At 43.5% G+C, this 25894-nt stretch overlaps 1 protein-coding gene across 1 annotated transcript in view; it reads right to left on the bottom strand.

Annotated features, from left to right (window-relative positions):
* Window positions 1–25894, bottom strand: part of CIT (citron rho-interacting serine/threonine kinase) — a 1473679-nt gene that overhangs the window by 1414376 nt on the left and 33409 nt on the right. The window contains exons 3-4 of the mRNA XM_086942878.1: window positions 16226–16367; window positions 13178–13353 (exon numbers count right to left, since the gene is read on the bottom strand). Of these exons, the coding sequence (XP_086799004.1) occupies window positions 13178–13353; window positions 16226–16367 (318 nt within the window). The remainder of the gene's footprint in view (window positions 1–13177; window positions 13354–16225; window positions 16368–25894) is intronic.

The raw sequence follows: 25894 nt of genomic DNA, 5'->3' as shown, positions 1-25894 counted from the left end.
GCCGAGCTTAGCCCGTACCTCCGGCGGGCATTCAGGCAGCAGGTCCGCGACCGTATCCAACAGAGTGGGTGTAGCAGCCTAAGAGGCATGCGGTGTTGCAAGACCGCAGTCCCAGACTCCGGGACGAGAAGACCTTTTTCCCATACTGGTCGTACCTCTTAGATTCCCGGTCGGGCGGGCCGATGGGAATGCAGTCTGGGAAGTTGAGGCCTGGATCACCAGACTCTCAGGGGTGGGATGGGTGGAAAGGAACTTGGGGTCATCCGAACACGGACGGTGGCGTCTGGCCACGTTCCTATCAACAGGCGAACCTGAAGCAGGCCTGGACCACGTGCCCAAAAGAACGTCAGATAAGGCCTCGTTGAATGGCAGCAGTGGCTCCTGTGGGCATGACTGGGGTTTGAGGACCTCAGTGAGGAGATTGGTCCTCACGGCCGCGACGGGGAGCTCAAGGTTTAAGGCCTTGGCAGCCCTCATCAACACCACTGAATAAGCAGCCCCCTCCTCCGTAGCCACGGTAGGAGGCGAGACAAAGCCAGGGTTAGGGGAGTCATCTAGACCACTGGCGTCACCCAAGTCACCTGTCCAGTCCACATTGTACTGACACTCACGTGTCAGAGGGTCCTCATACCCCTCCCACTCCTCTCCGTAATCTACCTCCTCATCATATTCGGGATCAACAAGGTAGACCGGCTCCTCGGGGTTCACAGACCCCTTCGGCGTCGGACTCTGCGTCGGGCGACGCCGGTTCGGCTCCGGGACCGGAATCGGAGAGGGTATGGGGGCGGCGCCGCCCGGCGCCGGAGAACCGGCGTCGTGCGGGGTCGGCGTCGGGGGTAGCCCCGATGGAAGCGGCGCTGGAGAGGTCGGTTGGCCAGCCGGCGTCGATCCTGAAGGCCCCTGCGGCGCCGGGACCGGAGCCATCGGCGGCGCCGGGGCCGGAGCACCCGACGGCGTCGAGGCAGGAGCATCCGACCCACTAGGGCCTCCGGACGGGGCCACAGGGCCCGAAGGCTCCGTCGGAGGAGCCAGTTTCCTCATGGCCATGAGGAACTCTTCTATCTCCTCGGGCGTCGCGTCTTGCCCAGGGACCGTAGGGTATGGAGCAGGCCGCGCCGGCAGCACATGCGGAGCCGCGGGGGTGGGGCCACCCAAACCCCCGGCCGCATCGCGTGAGCATCGGGGGGAGTCGGGGGTACGATGACGACGCCCCGACTTCTTGTATTTCCTACCTGAGGAGCCAGATGAATGGTGACGACTTCCGGAGCGTTCGTGGCGGTTCCGCGACCGCTCCCTCGACCGCTCCCTCGACCTCCGGCCGGACCGGGACCTCTCTCGACGTGGGGCCGACACCCGCAGCTCGAGTAGCTTGCGGGACCGCTCCCGCCTAGCTTTACTCGTCAAGGCCCGGCAATCGACACAGGAGTCCACATCGTGGTCGGGGCCCAAGCACCGGAGGCAGAGTCGGTGATGGTCCGTGACCGACATCGTGCGGTCGCAGTCATCACAGTTCTTAAAACCGGGCATCCTACCGGCATCGTAAGAAGATAACAAGATCAAAAAACTTTGGTCAAAGACCAGAGTACTGCTCTTCGGATCTGCGCTAACTGGCGCGGAAAAAAGAAGAACTGACGTCAGCGCACGGAGGCGGCGTCTATATACTCCAGCGACGTCATCACGGCACACGATGCCAACGACGGACTCGGAGCCGCAGGGGATGCCTGCAGACGACGCCTACCGACGCGCAGGGGTACTGCTACGCAAAAGTTTCCGGATCCAGACTGACGCCTGGGGATATTCTAAGGTAAGGAATCTAATACTAACCTGTTTCTTTCAGATCTGTATATTACTCCACATCGTATTCAACAATGGGGCGGGGTTGATGGAGTAAACTGCCATATATGTGGGGAGTTTGCTTTGGATAGTATTCACATGTTTGCATCCTGCCCTAGCCTGACTCCACTGCTAAATGAAATTGGACTACGCCTAGAACTGATTATTGGCCATAGGATACAATTGTCACCACAGGTTATAATGTTGGGAATAGGCGATATGGATCTGTCTGAATCAGAGAAGAAGCTATTATATATTGCTATGGCTATATTGAGATTGTGTATAGCAACGATATGGTTAGATCCTACCCCCCCGAATTTTTTTCGAATGGTTTAGTAAATTTATAAACGTAGGAAAGTGGGAACTACTGATATTTAAGAGGAAAGGTCCAAGGACTCGCAGAAAAGGGGAATTGATGTGGAAGCCTGTTGTATTTTCTATTCATATTCTTATGTGCTATTTCTCTTTTAAGATTTTTCTAGTGTGTTTCTCTTTTAATATGCTGTTCTTTAGTTCTGTGCACATGCACTTGTGTGAAGATTCTTTTTAGAATTGTTTTCCTGTAAATGTGTTTGTACTGGCAGATCCCTGCTTGAACTTGAAGAAGAGAGTACTGTGCTGATATCATTAAACCAGTACCATCTATACTTGGATTATTTGAATTATTTACTATAATTTACTACAAAATTGGCGACGAGGGTGACCAGTACCTATCTACTCTACTTTCAGCACAGGAGTGGTACAACTTGGATATTTTGTTTGTGAACATTTTTACTTGCTATCCTTATTGGATCAACTGCAGTTGAATTGCTTTTATTACAAGTGACTTCTACTTTCACATGGGAAGGTAATCTTATTAATATAAGATTTCTAACATCAAATTTGGCTTTATTTGAAGAGATTCTCTTCCTACTTCGTTTCCTTTTGTCTACATTGAATGTTTATGCCGGAGGATTGTTGGATTGTTGAAGCGAAAGTACGAGGATTGCTTCAGCAAAAACGGCGATTTTCTGTGAACAAATTTGGAGATATTCATAATTCTTAAAACTTTCCAGCATTTTTCAAACCTCTTAGTGCCCGCGCTGAGCTTTCTTGGGTCGCGAGAATGCCAGTAGCGCTGCATCTTCTTGTGTTCTACGGTTGCTAAACAGCAAGACTTCCCGCAACGACGACAACAACTACGTGGCAGAGAAGGTGTGCCGTGTCATTGGTTGCAACGGGCTGACGTCACTACGCAACGACGGCGTACAACATACGGCGAGCAACCATTTTGGAATCACCATAGCAATGCAAGAAACATTTTGCCGAACGAAGGAAACTGTCTACGAAATGGAGTTTGTTAAACAACTTTATACCTTTGCAACGCTGGAAATTATTTCCACTTAGACTTCAGAAACGACCTTCCTACACCACACGGAGACACTGTATTGATGTCACTGGTATTATTAAACAGTGAAAAGTTTGTTAAAGCATCTTTTTGCATTAAGAGTATTATATTCCATATTTTAGCTATTAATTCATTTCAGAACGTATTACATTTGGCATTTGACAATATTGTATTTCTTATTTTTGTGATTGGTTCATTTGAAAACGTATTTCATATTTTTCTTCATTTAGCTGGAGAATTTTATTTTTATTCAAGATGCTATATTATAGTGCTGTGTGAACATAGTTAATTACACTATCTTGTAATCAATATAAGATACATAAGTACTTTAGGTACATAGGTATCTATTATCTTATTCATTCACAACCATGCAATTTGATCCTCCGTCAAAATTTCTCCAGAGCAAGGGTGATCCTCCTATACCTTGGACTAGATGGAAGGAAGAGTTTTTAACTTACCTTAAAGCTATAGATGGGGAAAGAATGGGTAATGAGAGGAAAAAGAATATTTTCCTTCATTGTTTAGGGTCGGAAGGACAAGCTATTTTTAGGACTCTCCCTCCTGTACCTGGTGATTTGGGAAATTTTAATTAAGCCATGTTACGGGTTGAAACTAGATTTAAACCCACTACTAGTATTGCTCTTAATCGTTATAAATTTTATACAAGGGCTCAAAAAGATTCTGAAAGTTTTGATGATTTCTTAACTGCTTTGAGGTCATTAGTCATTTCATGTAATTTTGGGGAGATTACGGACGAAATGATAAGAGACCAGATTATAGTAAATGTAAAGTGTAAGAAAACACAAGAACAATTGTGGATTTTGGGGAATCCTACGTTGAAAGAAAGTATATATACTGCTAAGGCTTTTGAACAATCCAATAAATGGATGAAAACTATTGAAGAAAATACCAAAGGTGGGAAGAGTGATAAAACGGGAGATGATGTATGTGCTATAAGCAATGTAAAAAACTATTTTCAATCTAATAAGAATGTTGGAAGAAATCAAATTGTGTGTTATAGATGTGGTAGTAATAACCATGTCGCATCTTTTAAGTTCGGTCCTGCAATTGGCAAAGAGTGTAGCAAATGTGGGAGAATTGGTCATTTCTCTAAAGCATGTAGAGATTTGAAAAAAGGAAGTAGTGATCGCAATAATAGTCACTTCAAGAAAAATGAAGTCTCATTTGTGAGATCTAATCCTTCTTGTGAGATTCCTTGTATTCAATGTGAGCATTCTAAAACTGGAGAGATGATGAGAGAAGGTGGCATGGTGGTGTCATTGATAAATATTGGGGCTGTTGATGGAGAAGCACTTAATTCACCCAAATGTGTTGTGAATTTTATGAATGTAGACCTTGAATTGATGGCGGACTCAGGTTCCCCCTGGACCATCATTACTAGGGATTATTTCTCTGAGAAATATGGTCTGAAGTTATCTGAAAAAGATCTTTCCTCTCCTGATATTAATGCTCTGTGTTTCAATGGTTCAAACATCGACTTTATTGGTTATTTGCAGTCTACTATTTATTTTAAAGGAAGATCTGCAATTATTAAATTGTATGTAGCGAAGAAAGGGGTTGATGTACTTGGATGGAGAGATCAATGGAAGTTGGGAATTATGTTAAATACGCGAAGTAAAGAACCTGTCACAATATATGATGATAGTTTCCCACTGAAAGGTTCAATTGTATCCATCGAAGGTGACAGTAGGTGGGAAAAATTAGCTAAAGAATTTCCTAATGTCTTTTCAGAAAAATTAGGCAAATTGAAGGGTTTTATACATGCCATCAAGCTCAAACAAGGAGCTATTCCCCTTACACAAAAGCTTAGGAATGTGCCACTTAATGTCAGAGAGGAATTAGGAAATTCCCTTAAAGAAATGTTGGACAATGGAGTAATTGAGGAGATTGAATCATCTGAATGGGTTTCTCCAATTGTTCTTGCTCGAAAGCCTGATAAAAGTTTGAGGCTTTGCATTGATTTGAGAGCTTTAAATGCTAATATCGTTGTTGATTGTCATCCCCTCCCCAACATAAATGAAGAAGTGAGCATGCTTGGTGGTGCTACAGTGTTTTCAACTCTCGATCTTAGATCGGCATATCATCAGATTGAGTTGACGGAAGAATCTAGACACTTAACAGCTTTTATTACCCCTCAGGGATTGTACCAATTTAAGCGGATGCCGTTTGGATTAGCCTCCGCGGCATCAGTTTTCAAAGGTCAATGTTTCATCTATTCAGGGAAATGGGAAACTACGTTAGGTGTTTTCAGGATGACATTCTTATTTTTCTAAAGATAATGAAGTTCATTGTGAACATTTAAGAAATGTATGTAAAGTTTTAAGTGACTCTGGTTTGACGATCAAGAGTAAAAAGTGGAAATTGTTTCAGAATACTGTGGAATACTTAGGGCACACAATATCTAAAGATGGTGTGTCTCCGAAGAAGTCATTAGTTGACGATATTTTGAAAGCACCTGCACCGGATTGTAAGGATAAGTTGTTGTCATTCTCGGGTCTTTGTGAGTATTACAGCAAATTCATCAAAGATTTTGCTACCAAGATGGAGCCCATTAGAGAACTTGCTAGGAAGGATGTGGAATTAGTATGGGGCAATAGACAACAATGTGCTTTTGATTCTATAAAAGCTGATATGGTGGGTGCTCCTACTCTCAGACCTTTCTGTTTGGATAAATTGTGTTTATTGACAGCGGATGCTAGTCTTTACGGTTTGGGTTGTGTGTTCTCACAACATTCTGGAAAGGAAGAGTGGAATGTGGCATTTGCATCGCGTACACTCACTGCCACTGAGAGAGGATATGCTGTCATCGAAAAGGAACTTTTGGGCTGTGTATGGGCAGTCGAACATTTTCGGAATTACATTTGGGGTGCAAGGTTCATGTTAAGGACTGACCATAAACCTTTGGTGAATATTTTGTCGCCTGGTGGTGGAGTTAGAGCTACAGCTCGTATAGCCAGGCTTATGTCACGCCCCCAGGAGTACAATTTTGACATTGAGTATGTTCCAGGGAAGTTGAATGTGACTGCGGATTGTTTGTCCAGACTACCATGTGACAGTGTTGATGAACCAGCTGATGAAGAAGTTGTAGTTAGTATTACTGAGTCTGTTTCAGAAAATTTTAAATTGATAACTGAAGAAATGTGGAAGGAAAATATGAATGATGACACTTTGCTCTGTCAAGTGAGAGATTATGTCAAGAGGGGTTGGCATCCTAAGGGCGAAGTGTCTAGTGATCTCATACCCTTTTCAAATATTAAGGAAGAGTTAGTTACAGAAGGTGATTTGGTTTTTAGATCTGGAAAGTGTATTCCACCTTTTGGCATCCGTGACTTTATTTTGAAACTTAGTCAGTAGCGTCACATGGGTATGTCATCCATGAAGAGATTGATTAGATCTAATTTTTGGTGGCCTGGAGTAGATAAGTTTGTGGATAGATTTGTGAGAGAATGCCCAGATTGTATAGAAAGTGATAAGACTTGTAAGTGTAGTCCTGCTCCTTTGATTCCAGTTAAGTGGCCGGAATATCCATGGCAAAAATTGGGAATTGACATTTCAGGGCCTTTCAATTTTTTACCAGCAGAATGTAGGTTTGCTATTGTGGTGGTTGACTACCATTCTAAGTGGCCTGAAGTCAAGCTTATTTCTCATCCCAATTCAAGTAATGTGATTTTGTTTTTGAAAGAGCTGTTTGCTCGAGAAGGTTGTCCTGAAACAATGATTTCTGATAATGGGGTACAGTTTAGATCTTCAGAAATTCAAGAGTTTTTTAAAGATTGTGGTATCAAACATATCACCACTGCTTTGTATGAACCTCAAGGCAACGGACAGGTTGAGAGGTTCAACAGGGTGCTCAAGCAAGATATTCTTTGGGCCCGGACTTTTGGTAGCTTGTGGAGAGAAAGGCTAAGAGAGAGACTTTGGTTATATCGGATAATACCCCATTCTACTACTGAGATTTCTCCTTTCCAAAGGAGATTTTCTCCTTAGCCACCTTTCCAAAAACAGTTCTGGAGTCGTTCTTTCTGCTTCTTCAGGGAAGCCCACAAATCGTAGGTTACATCTACATGAGTGGCCCTCGTGTTTTCAACCCTCTCCTCCAGTTTTCTTGCAAGCTCTGAGAATCAACTTTCACTGTTAAGGAGAGAACGTCCTCCTGTAATGGGGATCAGGGGGGCCACCTATCTCCACTTAATATACCGCCTCCAAGTTGGGCCTGATCATACACCCCCCGCCCCCACCTGGAGCATCTGCCTGTTTATTCCTTCAACTGTGAGGTTGGACCCCAAGCGCACACAATCCTCACACAGCTCAGCCATAGGCCCTTCTGTGCATGCGCTGCCCAATTGACTCTCGGAGTATTGCTACTCTGCCTTTGCTCCTGCACTTGTCAGGCACCAAAGCTACATCCTGTCCCTTCCACTGTCGCCAGCGAGCCCGTAGGCTTCTCCAAAGCAGGCCCCCAGCAGGCAGACCTCTCCAGCCCTCGCAGCCACTTGCTCAGTTCTCCCTGTCAAGCCCGCCCGCCCGCTTCTGTCAGCTACCCACAGCCTTCGCCAGGACAGGGCCCAGCGACTTTGTCCTTCCTGTCTCTCTGCCGCCCGGTCAGCACTCACAGGATGTAACTATCTGCGGCAGCCAGTGCCATTGTGGCCACACTGCTCTACCAGCACTGCTCTCAGCCTATGTCCAGTCTTTACCCTGCACAAAAGAGGTTGCAGGAACAAAGTCGATCAGCAGGTCCCTCCATTTTCATTTGTCAGTCGTCAGACCCGTTTTCAGGCCCAGGATGTCTTAGGATTCTGTTTGGGGGTCGAGGAGCTTGGGAATTTAGCGGAGTACTGCCATCTTGTCAGTCATGCCCCCCCATCTGGCATTTCCTAAACCTTGTGTGTGCAACAATGCCATCCCTCAGGAGCACACTACAAGATTTTGATAGTTTGAAGTCTCCAACAAGGAGTGATTTGGAATTTCTTTTGATCGACTAAGTAAAGTCTCGGCAACAGAGGAGGATTTTGATTACCCAGTAGTGCCAGTATGTAAAAAGATGTACTGCCAGGAGCCGAAAATTGGAAGTCACAACAGAGAATACATCATCAGGACCAAATTAGGTCTGAAGGTTAGGCATCTCTACTCAGTGTTGCCACTAACACAAATCTCAGTACATGAACAGCTTTCTTGATGGAGATTTGAGACACACCATTTCCACCCCATTATCCAGCTGCACAGCCACTGGAATCAGGGCCAGTTACACACTGAAACCATTATATTAATAAGAATTGGTTCAGGTCAGAGAGAGCAAATACAGCTCTAATGCTGCTCTCATCTCCCAATGAGATTCCTAAATCTCTTCCATGTTAGCTTCACGATTTCCAACCAAGTAGACAGCCAACCATTATCATGAATTGTTGTTTATTTAAGGGGTTGTGCATTTTGAGCCTAAAGGTATTCCAACTAGAAGGCTTAGAGTGCAGTCTGTTCTAAGAGAAAAACGTCTGCTCCATAATGTAGGAGCCAATGCCCCAAAAAAGTTCAGTAGGGGCAGAAGTCAGGCTGGAAAGTAACCCTATTTAGCTAGTTCAGATGAAGGCACTAAAGCAAGACCTACCTTGCCTTTGGGATCACAGAGTTAAAGTGTTTTGTCAACAACCTGAATCGTTCCACACCTCCTACTAAGTGCAGCTTTCCATTTCTTTCCACTTCAGTTAATGCTTTGCACGCACAAACGTATACATCCTGTGTGAGGTCACAGGCTCACTGGAACTAGGAAAGACTCTGCCCGGGTCTTACAAACTTTGCAAAAGAATAAGGAAGGGAACAGTCTCTGGATCCTTTTAAGACCACATGGTTCTGGTACTAAGGTAGGAGGAACAATCTGAAATGGACTGCTGATTGTAGCGTTAAATTTTAATTAACTCTGCCCAGGTCTTCAGACAAAGCTCTGACATAATACATTTCATGTGACCATCTGTAATGTCAATATCCACATCATAAACTGGGACTGAAAATCCTGGATACGAGTCTTTTTCTGAAGGAAAGTAAGATTAGTAATGGGACCAGAAGCCACAATATTATGATGTGCATTCAGAAACACTGGTCTGGGCAACTCAGCTTTGGTAAGGAGTAGGAGAGAGCACTACCAACACTCAACATAAGGTTGGGAATTCTGTTCAGGTCATCAAAAAAAAGGCCTATAAGACCTGACAAAAATAAAGATCGAAATGCTGCTCAAAGCTTTAACAAAGCTGGTAAATAGTTTTAGTATGAATAGGTACCCTGGGCTGGGGCACAAAGTTCAGTAAGAAAGAAGATGCATTGAAATTATACTGGATGAGACTTTGAGCTCAATACAAAAAAAAAGCTGCCTCGCTTATCTCTCGTGTCCTTCGTATCATAAGGCTACAGACAGTTCAAGCTGCTCGTTGTGAGAGCTTGTTTGATCAATAAAAGGTCACTGCATTTCATAGAGGGTAACCCTGTGCCATTGACTTTACATAATAGCTCTGGTGATGTAGCTAGATAGGAGGAAACGCTTTAAAATTTGTGAATCTAACAAGGCAGGGAAAGGGCTCGCGGCATATCTCAAATTTAAAATCCAAAAGAATGCAATTACTTCCCTGATAGATGAAAAGGGCACTCCTAGCTCTGATCCAAATAAAATCGCAAACATCTTTAAGGGCTTCTATGAGAAGCTTTACGCCAAAAACATACACGTTGACAAAGAAGAAATGGAGAAGTATCTCTCAAATTGTACACTTCCAACACTTTCACCAGTAGAAAAGGAATCCTTGAACGTGCCCCTGTCTGAACATGAGGTTGTTACCGCAATTAAATCCCTCAAAAAGGGGAAAGCCCCAGGCCCAGATGGCTACACGGCATCATTTTATAAGACTTTTGCACATGTTCTTGCCACTCCGCTACTGGAGGTCTTCCAGGAAATAAGTACTACGGGGGAGGTCAAAGGCACCATGGCTGAAGCAGTAATTGCCGTAATACCCAAAGAAGGCAAGGACGCTAAACTCCCTAAAAACTACAGGCCCATTTCACTGATAAACTTAGACTGCAAGCTCCTTGCCTCGATTCTAGCTAAACGCATCCAGAAGGTCTTGCCGTCCTTAATACATCCGTCGCAAACGGGATTCCTGAAAAACAGGTTGTCGAGCGATAATACCAGAACTCTGGCTCACGTCATTGAAAAGGCAAGGCTTTTATCAACGCCCACCGTAGCGATTACACTGGACGCTGAGAAAGCATTCGACAAAGTGGACTGGACATACCTGAGTGCGGTATTACATAAATTCGACCTAGGCCCCCTATTTACTAAACTAGTCATGTCCCTCTATGCCTGTCCCTCCGCTAGAGTGAGAGCTGGTGGCGCTTTTTCCCCCCCTTTCAACCTGGAGCAAGGTACTAGGCAAGGCTGCCCCCTGTCTCCGTCCTTGTTCCTTCTGGCAATCGAACCCTTCCTGTTTTATATACGGGAAAACCCAGAGATTAAAGGGATTCCATTCACAGACTGCACAATCAAACTCACGGCCTACGCCGATGATGTACTGGTCCTGAGTGAGGAGGCTGATAAAGCTATACCCGCCTTGCTCACTACAATTGAAGAATTCTCGAGTGTGTCCGGATACTCCCTAAACAAAGATAAAACAGAGGTGAAATTACTAAATAACCTGGGTAGCAAAAGTATACTGGGTGACTCTGGACTTACATGGCAGCAGAAGAGTTTTAAATATCTGGGTTTGGAATTTGAGAGGGATTTGATCACCACCTTGAGAATCAATGAAGATATATTATATAAGAAGATACAAAAACTGTTAGATGGTTGGTCGCCGAAATTTCTCTCGTGGTGGGGTAGAGCAGAGACACTAAAGATGATGATTAGCCCCCTGGTTAACTATATGGCATGTATGCTTCCCATGTCCTTCACTGAGGATTTCCTGCACAAAATAGAGAAGACATTCACGGAATTCCTGTGGAAAGGGAAGAAACCGAGAATTGCCATGAAAAAATTGCAACTCTCAAAACTGAAAGGTGGTATAGGTTTACCCAACTTCAGGAATTACCAAACCGCCTTCCTCAACAGACAAGGTGCTTCCTGGTTTGCTGCAGATCCTACATACACACCTTTATGGATCAATATCGAGAAATCCATTATAGGTAAGGCCCCGCTTTCCGCAGTGCTCACAATGGACCTCTCACACCTCACGCACTCTAAATACATCATGCTCAATACCAAGAGAGCACTTTTGAGATTGGACCAGCTCCATAAGAATGGTCTGCAAATCAATAAATCAACCTCTGCATCCTTATGGCGCAACCCATTGATTAAAATAAATGGCTCGCCCCCCATATGGGACCACTGGTCTGATAACGGTATTAACATAATTGCAGATCTCTATGACAACAATATGCCGTTGCCCTTCTCTACCCTACAAGCTAAACACTCCCTATCTCCGATTGACTTCTACGCCTTCCTAAAGATAAAATCAGCTCTGTCCACACGTACCTTCAAGCCAGCAACACCGTGGCTAACATCCATGCTTCCGCACTTCCAATCCTCCGGACACTTTGTCTCCAAAATATACAAACTACTTGCACCTTCACCTAACAAATCAATGAGGCGTAATGAACTCAAATGGGAAGCTGAAACGAACAACACTGGTATAAACATAGATTGGAACAAGATACATGCATCGGCGCTCACACACAAGGTTTCCCCAATACTGTCGCAAACAAAGTATATGATACTCAACAGGACGTTCTGGACCCCACAGAGACTGCATAAGGTTGGCCTACGAGATACACCAACGTGCTGGAACTGCTCTTTGGATGTTGGTGATCTCCCACATATGTTATTTAACTGCCCCTTACTCCACACATATTGGTCCAAGATCTTTGATTATGTTGGTCACGTACTTGGGACACAACCCGCAAGGGAATTCTCTTATATTATTCTGGGAGCAATAGATCCGAGAATAAAGGGTGACCATGACCGCCAGCTTCTAGATCTCTTACTAACACTAGCATGCAAGGTGGTTCTATGCAATTGGAAATCAGCGACAGAAGTCTCTTTCAATGCTTGGAGAGAGTGGCTGTCCTGCATTAGGGGCATTGACAACCCTGCACTACACACATCGCCATGGCAGGTCAGCAACAACAAGTTGTGGTACTCCCTGGACCAGGCCTCCTCCTCTTTCACCTTCGACCCACCGTAGAGTACTGCCCGAGAGCTTATGTTCAGTTATTCCATGGGGTAAACCTTACACAGATGGGGCTTGATAACCAGAGTCGTAATGTACAGGGAGGACGACGAGGAACTACAGGAAGTTTCATGACTGGCTATAGATGGAAACTTCTACGGAATTGTATGCATTGATGATAATGTGATGCTGACTGATTGATTACTGTTTCTAAATTCCTATATCTTGTTCACCTCATCTATGAAAAAGGCGCAGTGATTACTAACTCACTTGATATGATGTTGTACTTTAGTTTTCAGTCTTATTTATTTATTTATTCGTTTATCCATTTATTTATTCATTCATTTATCCACTTATTCATCTATTTGCTTATTCATATTTTGTTTTATATGTTCTATTACCCATGACTGATTTCGGGACTATTCCACTATGTCTGTATAATGATGATGCCTTATTGCTGATTTAATCTTTGTTTTTGCTTAATAAAAATGATTTGAACACAAAAAAAGGATTGGATCGACCATGGGACCACAATGACTAACAAACTTTTTTGAAGAAACAGAAAAACTGGTGTAGTTTTCCTCAGGACAGATGTGTAAAATATGGAGTTCTATCTCAATGCGAAATTTGGGGATTACACAATTCTAGAACAAACCGCAAGTGAGCCTTAAAACTTAATTTCCGTCATGTTTCCCCTTACAGAGTGGATAATCAAAGCAACCCTTTTCCTTACATGCTCCTTTGCCAGTAGGTACTCCTTCTTCATCACTTTCATAGCGTATATGTCCCCGGTCAATTTCTCCTTCACAACTTGTACTTCAGCAAAGTGCCCCCGCCCCACCAGACTCCGCACTTCAAAATCCTTAATGCTGGGTTGGAGCTCCCGTAACTCGGATATGACCTCTGCATCTGCAGAAAACATGTGAAATGTAATATAACAAAATTAGTAAGAAAGCAACTGATATCAGGCATAACTGATCAACAGATTCCCAATGTCCTAGCAGATAAAACAGCAAGAGAAAAAAAAGCCCCCAAAAAACAATGCAAGGAGGGCTGGACTTTTTTCTATCATCACCAGCGTCTCCCACCACTTATTGAAGGTTCATGGTGGAATTTGTGAGTTTCATCTACCTACCATTGATAACACTACGCGGATATTCATCAACCTACCATCAAGGATTTATCCAGGCACGTCCCACTACATGCAGGAAAATCAGACCTGACTATTGAGAGAATTGTCTTCTACAAAGCAGTGGGAAAGCCTCATGACGAACAGCAAGCGGGATAGCTTTCAGATTACTCAGAAGTGATGTAACTGCACCAAACAGGAGGTGGTTTTCACCTGGGCCAAGCAACCTAACCTTTGGGTCTCAGAAGCTGGAAAAGCAAGTGGCAATGGATTTGTAAAAAACTAAGATGCATTTCTGCTACAGTTCACCATTTTCAAAAAGTGCAATGTAGGTTTCTACCATGGACAATCAACACGCATTTGCTTTTTTGCTATTAGGCAGCATGGTCTGCTCATTTCTCATGATCCACACAAACTAAAGAATGTTACAGGTTGTTCATCATTATGTGTGCTTGATGGCAAACTCTGTAGGAGGAGGAGGAGACGTGCAAGTGGCTTGTGGCAGAGTTGGTGCCTTGCGGACTGAAGGAGCAGGTAATTCAGTACCACTTGGTGTCCCTAATGTAATGCTTGCTTCCAAGGCTGCATATTAGCAAAAAGTGTGAAGTATGTGATTGTCCAAAAAGTTGCTTGGTTTTTGCTGCTTTAGTGGTATTTTTTTATATTTTCCATGGAGAGAGAGGTTTTAACCTTGTTGTATTGAAGACAGCCCTTCATTAATCTGACACCGGGATTGAGGGATTCTTTGGAGCTTACCTGAGGGGCGTGTGTATGGAAGAGACCTCTAGCCAACCACATCTTGTAGGGAGTGAGTAATGAGGCACCTGGGTCCTGACAATATTGCAGACTCAAGATTGTGTACAGAGGGGATTTTGAGAGGACTCTTAAAACTACAGCCCCATGTTCTGACGCGCTGTTTTTTTATGAGTGACGCATCACGCAAGAAAAGTGTGGAACGATCCTGATAATGTGGTCATTTATACTTCGTAAAGCATGGCACAGGGTGGCATACTCCAACTTTGAAATTCTGTGGTCGAGGTAAAGAATAACTACTTTTGCAACTATGTAGACTGGAATGTAATATATCTGCTATGTCTCTGTAACTCAATTAGAACCACTGTAAATCTTTGAATAATTTACACGTAATAAAGGTCTAAAGAATGTATAACTGACTAATTCTCAACTGAGAGGACCCTAGCGATCCTTGCATGCTGACCAACCTAAGAGCTACAGAAACTGAAAAGGTCTTTGAGTGAACAACGTGATGCCCCAGTGATTTGCCTTTGATGTGAACCAGTGATTTTTTTCCATATATGAAATTAGCCACTGTTTGCGGTACAGAGGTGTAGTGTCTTGTGGGTATAAATATGGCGCAGGGGATTAAGGAAGGATTGGAACAACGCCTGCCTGCATGTCTTAACGAAGCATGTGCACACTGATGCACAATGGGTCTCTGGACACAATCAAACAATGTAAGAAATTTAACTTTAAGTTAATGGCACCATCTTGGTTATAATGTAAGAAATATAACTATGCTAATATTTCCATCTGGTTAAGTCAAGGTGTCAACTAATGTCAAGTTCCTGTGGCATTCGTAATCAGACTGGCAATTTGGTTGACCTAATAACATAGGGTAACGGGCATTTTAATTTATTCTGCATCGCAAAATAGAAGCCTGAGCTTCATTAACCTAACTTCTGTGGGCTACTTTACCTAACTATAAAGATCAAAAGTAGGCCCATAATCCAAGAAATGTCAGGCCTCTTTAAACTAGCTTGTACCATACACTTTACAATGAAACATAATAAGACTACATATAATAAAAAATATGCATTTCCCTGCAAAGCAAGAACGACCAAGCTATAAAGAACAAACCAGATTATCCTGTATAAACTCCTGAAGCATGTGGGAAAGTGTGAAAAAGTTACAATATTCGGCGGGAAACTGTTGTAAATTTGGTAGGCTAAAAGAAAACATCACTGTTCGGATTTTTAAAAGCTAAACACATGGGCAATAACAACAGAGATATGTTTTTATTGAAAATAATTAACTAGGCATGCATTGTTTTCTATTTCGGCGAGATTCCTCATCCTGAGTTAACATAGCTTGGTCCATCCATCTCAAACATTTCAGATTCATATGTAGTGTGGCATCAAATCACATGTGTAATCAATGGAATGCTCAGGAGTCCTCCGTATTGGAATACTGCACAGTAATAGTGACAGGGAAGGGTTTTTGTAATGAATATTTCAGGCAAATAGAATTTGAACAGAAAGTCGTACACATTGCCAAGGCAATGACAAGGAAGATACAAATGCAATAAGAGGGAATAAAAGATCAAAGTACATGTAAGGGGGAAAAACAGGCAGGTAAAAGGTAAGGGATAAATGCCAACTTGCAAACCAATGCAACTTCTTGACCCACCTGGAGATGTGATCAGAAATGAAGCAATAATTGTAAATGGATAAAATAATAATCCAGTAAAGAATGGGAAAGCGCGGCCTTTCGAGTTTTGAGTTAGGAAATTAGCTATTTAAACCCCTGTATAAAAATAACCATTCATATTGCATTCACTTCTGACGTGGACCACAACTTGAGCTGCAACATCACCTCCAGCACTAACCTGAGGACATGTGGCAAGTCATTACTTACTCTTTTTTACAAAGTTGGCCACGTGCTTTATTTTCATCAATGAGGGTTGACTGCATTCTTCGAACAGAACAAAGATGGAGTCTAGGAGAGCTTCCCTGGTAAGAGGGGGCGCATGCTGCTGCTGGTTGCAGGGCGACTTTCCCTAAAAAAAATTAAAAAAAAGAGAGAAGACATGGTCACTTTCTTTCATACGAAGAGCAAGACATTTTGTCAAAGATCCACTTTTAAGAAACAGGTTTAAAGAATGATGAAAGACTTCTAGCCAAAACTCATAAAGTAACTCAAAATGTGCTGAAGTGTTTCACATTGTATCACACCAGTGCTCGTGTAAAAAAACAAATATTATCAAAAACTTGCTTTTATTTACGGATGTACACCTTTTATCGTTCTAAATGCCCTAAACCACAGACGCTACCATTACTCAGATTAGTGTTACTCAATTCTTTTCATGTCGAAATGATAAAAAAAGCCTCGATTCACCTTTCCGGGATTCAAACTTGTGACCTCTGGTCAGCAGTAAACAGTTAACTCACTGGAGGCATCTTGCCACCAGAATAGCAATTTAAAAAAATGAAGAAACTAGTCAATAGAAACATATTGGCAAAACACAAAAATTAACAAATAGTAAACATCGTAACGTTAGAAGAAACACTGTCCCTAAAGCTAAGATTGGTGCAGCAATGCGGTCAAAATATCCACAAATCCCTAAAATTAGGCAGTCAAATGTTTCAAACTTCGACAGATTGAATACAATGAAAACGTGTGAAATTGTTACATTTAGGGTTTTGCCGATGCACGCGTTGTGTCTGTCCAGTTTGAAGATGTCACCACAGGGTTCAGGAAGCATGGACCAGAGTGTCACGAGAGGGGGGGACTGAGAAGCTTTATTCAGGAAAGGACATGTGAATCGATGGGACCAAAAGTGCCCTAGCCTGAAGAAGAGATTTAATAAAAAAATAACACTAACAGCAGGAAACTGAAGGAGGTAACCACCCAACATTTGAAGACGATGCTGATGCGAAGGCAGACGATGGAAACCATCAGGAGCAAAAGACAATACGCTCACATTAAAAGGGCCCTTTTGCAAAAAGTATTGTTCAGATTTGAGGATGCCAAATCACACAATGCATACTCAGGAAGCCAGTGCTAAATAACAGTGGACCACTGCATAAGAAGGTACCTTCTGTACCTGGTCCCAGCACCAAGGTACAGAAAAAGGCAGGGGTTAAAAGTTACTCAGGAGGAGTTAACTCGATTTCACTTTTTCATGACATGCTATTATCTCGGCAGTGTCTTTGTTTTATTATTAAAAATTAGAGAGCTGTGTCAAAAGATTACAAAGAATGAAAGGAAATGTTGAGAATAGCTTGACCAAGCAGCCATCTCCACAGCTAGCCTCCCTCCACTGTAATAACTGCATGCAATACACTCTAGCAGAGAAATATGATGGGGTGCAATCATGATCACTGCACCATGCAGACTATTCTGCTCCTGTCTGTTACAAAATGACACTAAAAAGAAGTACAAAGCCCTCAGATCCCTTATACCCATATTCCTGCCCGTCGCTGGTGATTAAGGCATCAGATGACATATGACATCCAAGCTCTACCACGCATGCATGGCCATGAAACCAGATGCTACAACCAGGATAAGAGAAGTACGGGAGAAAGAGTTAGGAATTCAGATTACTGACCACATATGGGGCTACTGCTGTGCACAAATAAAGCGTATTTCCATAAGCCACAGGCACAAGCGGAGACATTTCAAATACCTGCATAGGTGTTATCTCACCCTAAAAGAAATAGACAAATTTGATCATACCAGGCCAGATAGTTGCATGAAGTGCCGGGCCCCCTGGGCAGACTTTGCCCACCTCACCTGGACTTGCCCGCTGATTGCAGACTATTGGGAGAACGTATACAGGCAAACTTAAGACAGGACTGACTGCAAATTGACCCCCAACCCCTTGACTGCCTTACTGGGCTATACCCATGACCCTCTGGGGACCCGCCGGCAGGTCTCTATGCCCTGTTGCTTGGCAAGAGGGAGATCTCTTTGAGACAGGGTGAAGTAGGCCACCCTCAGTCAAAAACTGGCTTGAAAGCATGAGTAGATGGGAGAGCATGGGTGGAGATTATGCCAGCCTGCAACCCCCCCCTCCTCTCGCACGAGGGACATTTGGTCCTGCTTCCGTGAGTACCTCAGCCTTTTAGAGCAGGACTTAAGGAAAACTGCCCAGCCCCCATAATCCTTCGCACAGACTCGCCCCCATACATATTTAGACATGCGACCTAAATGCACCCCGTACAAGTGCTATATCTCGTTACCCATCCTGTGACCTTCCATGTTTTGCCACAATCTCTGCATTCACACCAGGGGTTGTGGTTAGAAGAGACAAGTTATTTGTATTACATACTATCAAATGTGACTGTTTTTTGTATTTGAAATGTAATAAATACATGTAAAAAATAAATAAAAACAGAAGTACAAAAGTAGGTGAATGGAGCAACAGATTCATCAGGTACAGTATATTTGCCCACTTGCAGATATTCCCCCTCCCTTTTCCCATCTCATCATCTCCTACTGTAACACCAACTCCTCTCATCACGCTGCCACCACACTACTTCTAACCTGACTTTTGGCATCCACTCTATCACCAATAAATTATAAACTTAACTTTTTCATTAATTTCTGCCTCCAGCTCCTACTCATCCCTACAACCTCAAGAACTCAAGCAAAACCCTCACGTTCCATATTTTATTAATAACCTTCCTATTCTCCCTTTCACAATAGCGAATTTCTTCTTCCGACGTCATTTTTAACCTCTCTCTTTAAAAAAAAGTATAAATAAAAAAAACACTTTCCTAACCCACCCTTCTTGTCCTCTACCTCTTCCTGTTTCCCACCACTGATCCTATAATGTCACTCCGCAGCCTGCTTGAGTTAAAAAATGACTTAACCCTTTCATTCCGTATTAACCCATATTAAAACTCACACCCAAGAAAACTGGTCCTCTTGAATTAAAGATGACTCACTGTGGCATCATTATCGGAAGATTTTTGAACCAACACCATCATTAATTTTTATTTTTTATTTTTTTTTAGTGTATCTTATATAGCGCACGGCTACCCCAACGGGGTGTCCCGGCGCTTGCATTGGGAACCCGTCCTGGCTTTTCCCTGTGAGATAACCCGTACTGGGCATCCCTAAGGTGAAAGCCAGGCATCCCGCCGCGGGGGGCCGTAGTGGAGATTAAGCAAGCTATTGCCCAGAGTTGCAGAGTGTGAACCCGTGATTCGAGTAGGGACCGAAGTGAGAATTATCGAGTCCGTGGACACTTGGGTTCAGACCCTGCCGCGTCGGGAATTGAACCCTGGTCCCGGGTCTGACCTCAGCTTCCGGGTATGCCTCCTCTAACCATTGAGCCACACTTCTCCACCATTAATGCCTTCAATCTTCTGTCAGACTCAGACAATGATCTGCTATTATTACATAAACTTGGCTGAGTGATGACACTGAACCAAATCTACATTGAGCAATATCTGCAGGCTACAAAATCCTGATGGGAAACAGCAGCACTAAGAAGAGTGGAGGGGCAGCCCGCATTCATCAAAGCTCAATACCAACTAAAACTATTATAACCTGTCTTAGACCAGAAGTAAATCATTGCTCATCCGATGTTCTCCATGGCCTACCTCATTTTCCTCATTTCTCCTTACCTACAGACCACCATCTTATAATCCAACACTTCCAGACCTATTTGTAGACTTTTATATCGGGACCACTCTAACAGATCCCAATCTATGGATACCAGGAGTCTTCAATAACTGATTTCACAACATTGAATTGATGATTCTCAAATGCGGACTATTCAACATGGAATCACTGAATCTAATTCTAAAGGTCTTGGGTTTCGCACTCCGCTGTACATACCCTAGATTCAATTTTAGCCCCGCAGAAGCTTAAAGCAGGTACCAGTACATTTTAGGTACCGTAGACTGACCATGACGCAAGTTAAATTCAACCTCACTGCCAAAGAAGAGAACTTTAAAACTGGTTTCACTTCAGGTACCAGGAAGTTGCTATCCATGATCAAAACTAAATTCCTTACTTGTGTTGATGCAATGGGTGGTGGTGGACCAACCTCTTTTAGCCAGATGCTGGTTAAAGTTTTTGTGAAAATAGAATCTGCAAAATCGCTGGAATTTGCCAGCACACATGTATGAAATAAGTAGAAATTTATGGAGGCAACATTAACTTCAAAGAGCTGGACATGTCTGCCCTGCTGACAATTTCCAGTGTGACAACGGTGCCTTGACTCTTGCCTGACCCCGGCAGACATTTTCTTTGGCAAGTTCACTTAATTGTTTTTATTAGTTTGTTAGTTTTTTTCATTGCATATTTTTGGGAGCCAGAATCCACCTGTTGAAGACTAGGATTGACCGCTTCTCTGAGGTAGGGGCTGCCTTATCTGCTACATACAATGGTCTATGGTTGGATGTAACACCAGAGATAACAGGGAGGATCATAACCTCTCAAGGAATAAAATGCTATATTGGCTCCCAAGATGGAATACAGACACCAAACGGATTAAAGCTTGCATAAGGAGCATGGCCTGCAGCTATGGCGGGCTCTAAACATGCCAGTAAAACTTTTGTGATGAAAACAGAATACCAGAGAAGGCAACAGTGGTGTGTAATGTTAATGTGCTTGTGTTCGGTATTTGTATATAGCCCTTCAGAATGGCATGTGTTGCTGTGCAGGTCGTTCTTTCTCCTCATTCTCTTATTCATAGTGCCTGGCTCTACTCCTCATGTAGGGATGCTCCAGGCATGACTTCCACCCCTCACAAGCAGTTACTTCGTCTCCAATACCAATCTTTCCCCGTCAATGAGACGTTGCCATCTCAAAAGAAACATTGAAATGTTTTGCATGCAGCTTAATTTAAACTCCTCTATTCGTAAATTGCTGAGAACTTTTACAACTCTCCTATGGTTTAATCTTCAGTTCTTCCCGCTCAGGTCCTGTGCACTCCCATCTTAAAGTCTATCACAGAGACAATCCATGTCATCTGTTGATGCTAGAGGAGCGGTTGTTCGGAGTCTCTGACTCCAGGGTAGTTTTTACCTCTGTTGATCATTCCCTCTTGCTGCACAGGGGTGGGGGAGCTAGGCAGCTGAGATTTCGCTAGGGAAGTCGCTTCTGTCGGAAAGGGGACAGTCCGTGGTCAAGCCGCCACTTAGATCACCATTGCTTCACACCAACCCTGGAGTCCTTGCGGCTTGGTTTTCACCCACCTCTTTAACATCTATACCCCTCATTTAATCCATTCCATTGGATCGGACAATATTAATTTTGCTAATGACATCCAGCGGCAATTTAAGCAATCAGTATTTTACGAGAAATAATATTTACATAACGAATATGTGAGGGAAGATTTTTGCAACTAGGAAGCTGTGTAGCTATTGCAGTCAGGTTACCAACGCTGCAGAAAAAAATATTCTATAAATCAGATCTATATTAATTGCTCTGAAACAAAACATCTCTTTGCCAGTTAACGCTAACAATGGACAAAGTGGTGTTCAATGTGGATAAGGAGGTTTAGCTCAGGGTATATAGTACTCCAAAGCAGTCAGTACATTCAGTTTAAACCCTTGCCTTTGACACATACATTCAGAGTATCCTTGAGCGAGAGATCAGGCAAACTGAGCGCTAAACTTACAACAGCAGACATTAGTCTGCTAAAACCCGGAAGTGCATGACGCTAAATAATTGATAGTCTGTTTGCTATAACGAAACTCCCTAGATTATGTTTACAAATGTTACCAGCTTCCCAGATGAAGCCTCTACTTGGTGAGGGGGGGGGGGGCGGTAAAAATGCCGTCTTTCACAAAGCGCTCAGCCATGACAGTTATTCTCCCATGTGGATTTCAGTTTGCCCCATGGTATAAAATGCTCTTGTGGCTCAGCCCTAGGCCTTTCGTTGTTTCAACAGGAGATCGAGAAGGGCAGATTCCAGCGGGAACGGTTGATTGGAGACTCGAGCACAGGGCTTCCATCTTGCAAAACGTGCACGCGCCTGCCGCGTGCCCCCTCATTCACGCGCCGTGTTCAGGAGGGCAAGGCTCAGTGTGGAAGGAACGAAGAACGTTGCGACAGAGAACATATAATGCATTTTATAGTACTTTATGGTTCGAGTTCGATTATTCTTTTAGATATTTAAACCCCATATCATTTTAGAAAATAAAGAAGGATAGTCTCTCTCCAGCAAACTTTTAATCTTGTGTGTGCTGCGCTGTCAAAGATGAATGACACTCAACTCCCCCTCCCTCCTACCAAAATAAGAAAGAAAAGCAGGGGAGTCCAGGGTCACTGGCCAAGTGATAGCTGTTAAAGGGCTTAGAAAGGGCACACGATGCCCGACAAAGACACAAGGGAAATCTTGCGTAACACTTACCAGACATAAAAGAACAAAGGTTCAACTCAACAAACAAATTACTGATTTTATTACCTGTGACAGCCTTCCCCCATCCAGTCTGAAGTGACGGCTTCTCAAACAGGAACCGGTGAAGGAAGTTTGTCAACTCGGATGGCGAGCCTCAGACTGTCAGCAGCTCCTAGACTGGAACCCTGGCCACCGCGGCGCTCTAAGCCCTCACTGTGACGAGAGCACTATGACATGACACGTCACGACGTACTCGGTCTACATGGCCCAAGAAAGAGGCCTCATAAGAAGACAGCAGTGACGTGTGCAGGGCAGGAAAAGACCCCACCCGTGGGATGAGCGGAGCTCCGCCCCTGCATTCTGTTCAAACCACAGGTGCAGAGTTAACGAATGAATATGTTTTCTAGGAAAATACAAAGTCATCCGGTCTCCCCTTTTAACCAAAGAAAAAAAGAAACGTAGGAGGCATTATCGCAACAGCTCCGGGTTGGTTGCTGCACTTCTTGTTTTTTTATAATCAATTTTATTGCTTTTATAAAGCATTAACATTTCACAGACAAATACATTTCACTTGTGCAGCACAGCTCGTCAAATAGCATACTCAAACACAGGAGAAGCAGCTCTACTAAGTAGGTTAAGCCAAAGTGAGGGGAGGGAGTGCATCACCCCGACCGAACACGTCTCGTTACTATGTTGGGTAAGTCCTTGTTGGGCTTGAATACTGCACCTCCAAGTTGCACCAGCGGGGTATCCTCAGTCATTCTCCCCACTCTTAGTGGCCAACTGGGTAACGTCTTCATTCCATCTAGGGGGCACAAACCTTATATCTTTGGGGGCATCCTCTGACTCTGTAGGTGTCCCCCTCCATAAGGGCACATTGGCCCATTTCCATCCTTCAGATCCTGAGAGTTGGAGCCTCCCTGGAGCGCCAGTCTGGTAAGGTCTTGCATGCCACAAAGCATCCGACCCCCACCAGCAGCTGGAAGTGCCTCGGGCCCCCTACCTACAACATCAGTCTCAGTATGGCCAGCTTGGAGTGTAGGTCAACTGCCCGTCCCACCGGTATCCAGAATGGTCTGAAGAGGGGAGCATTCCCAGGTTACAGGGAGTCAGGTGCCCCTCCAGTGGTAAATCGAGTGCTGTGGAGCTCTGAAATGGCTTACCTTGGAGTATTGAAACAATGGTATTCTTCAAATGAGTCCCGTAACCAGAGTTATTTTAATATGGAAGGGGTCTTATAATCAGCTACAGTATTAACATGGTTTTAAAATGTTTAGACATCATCAACATCGTGCGTGCTATGGTATGATGCTTCTGAAGTAGACAGCACATAACTTGTTGATGCATAAAATATGTTCAAGAAAATCAGACTAACTGAAATAGAAGCCTTTGAGACCTATTGGCTCTGCCAATGTCTTCTGTTTACTCTGTATAGCATCAGCAAAAATGTGATGTAGTACAGCATGTACAGCTGACTGCTGCGTCATTTTGTAGGCACACATGCATCATTCATGATAAATGCGTGTGGCACGCAAGGATTAGTTACTTAACTGTAATCCTAGTTCTCATCCAGGCGTATACTCAAAGTCATAATCTACGAATAATCCCAGCCCATGTTGGGGATCCCGGAGTGTGTGTGTGTGTGTATATATATATATATATATATATATATATATATACATACACACACACACACATATACATATATATATATACACATATACACACACTGAAAAAACCATAGGTTTCACACCAGTTATAGTTAGCTGGAAATTTTACTGACATAAAACCATTGAAATTCCCACGTTATAGTTAGTTGGACTCACTATAACTTGCGCGCCTGCAATGCACTGCTGATGACGTCACATATTACATCACTCATGACATGGTCAGTGACATCACTCATGACATCACTGATGTGACCTGAAAATAAAACTTTGTATTGGTACATTTCACTTTTGGTTTCCTAATGATGTAAGGCCAGGTCATGTGACCTAAAAATAACACTTTCCATTGGTTCAGAACAGTTATCTTTTCCAAATGATGAAAGACCCCACCTTTTTTCCTCATTCTACCTTTGTGCTTTGAGAGAGGTAGACCTGCAGATATTTCAGTAGAAAATGGCTACATTAGCTGCAGCTGCTGGATCTTCTGGACCACCACCACCACCACCACAAGGACCACCACAACTTCACAGTGGTGGAGATCAAGAAGAGGAGGAAGAGGAGGAGGAGGAGGAGAGGACATTCGTCCCAGAGGACAATATTACCTACAAACCTAAAGAGCACATCATCTGGCAATTTTTTTCAATCCCCAACGACAAAAAAAAAAGTAAATGCGCCTAAGGCAACCTGCTTAATATGTCATCAGGAGCTGTCAAGGGGGAATCCCCCAAAAAAATACTCATTTGGGAACCTCACCATGATCAGACATATGCAACGGAAGCATCCAAATAACTATGCTAGGGCAGAGGTCAGGGAACTGGCCAGAAACCCTGCCCAATCTTCTGCCAGCACCTCCCAAACTAATATTTCCACCCCATCAGGACCGGAAGTTAGGGAGATGTACTCCACCATACAAACAAAGTTTTCCAATTTTAAAATGGTTTGTATTTTTTGTGGACAAACAATATGCTATGGAGAAACACCCGAGAGCCAATCAGCTTTCCGTGCGCACCTCGCGTGGCGCACCCAGAGCACTCCCCGGTGCGCGGCCATAGATATATATTTTTTTTGAACCTAAATTACTCAAAATCCACTGGAGCACATATCTTGAGACATAGCAAAGGCACATCGGGCTACCAGTCCCTACAATTTTGCCAAGTTTGGTGGAAATCCATTCAGCCGTTCGGGCTAAAAGGGAGTTCGACCGCCCTATGGAAATTAACATGGAGAAAACACGTTTCGGGACCCCCCTTTTATCTCGGCCCCTGCTTGACGAATCCCCCCCCCACATTTTCAGGGAAGCAGCGGAGCGGAGCGGGCCAGCTACTTTGAGAAATTCGCGAAGATTCGTCCACCAGCGCCAAAGTTATTCCAAATAGAATGTTGCGGATTTCCTATGGAAAGTAGATCCTAACTATAACTACCTACTGGCGACCGCCAGTAGGTAATATACATATAAATACATATACATACATAAATATAGATATATACACAAATATATGTATATACATACATAAATATATACATACATACATAAATATATACACAAATATATACATA

This window comes from Lissotriton vulgaris, chromosome 11 (assembly GCF_964263255.1).
Source record: "Lissotriton vulgaris chromosome 11, aLisVul1.2, whole genome shotgun sequence".
Taxonomy (NCBI): Eukaryota; Metazoa; Chordata; class Amphibia; order Caudata; family Salamandridae; genus Lissotriton; species Lissotriton vulgaris.
The sequence above is the reverse complement of the archived record's forward strand: the minus strand, read 5'-3'. Positions and strand labels throughout refer to the sequence as shown.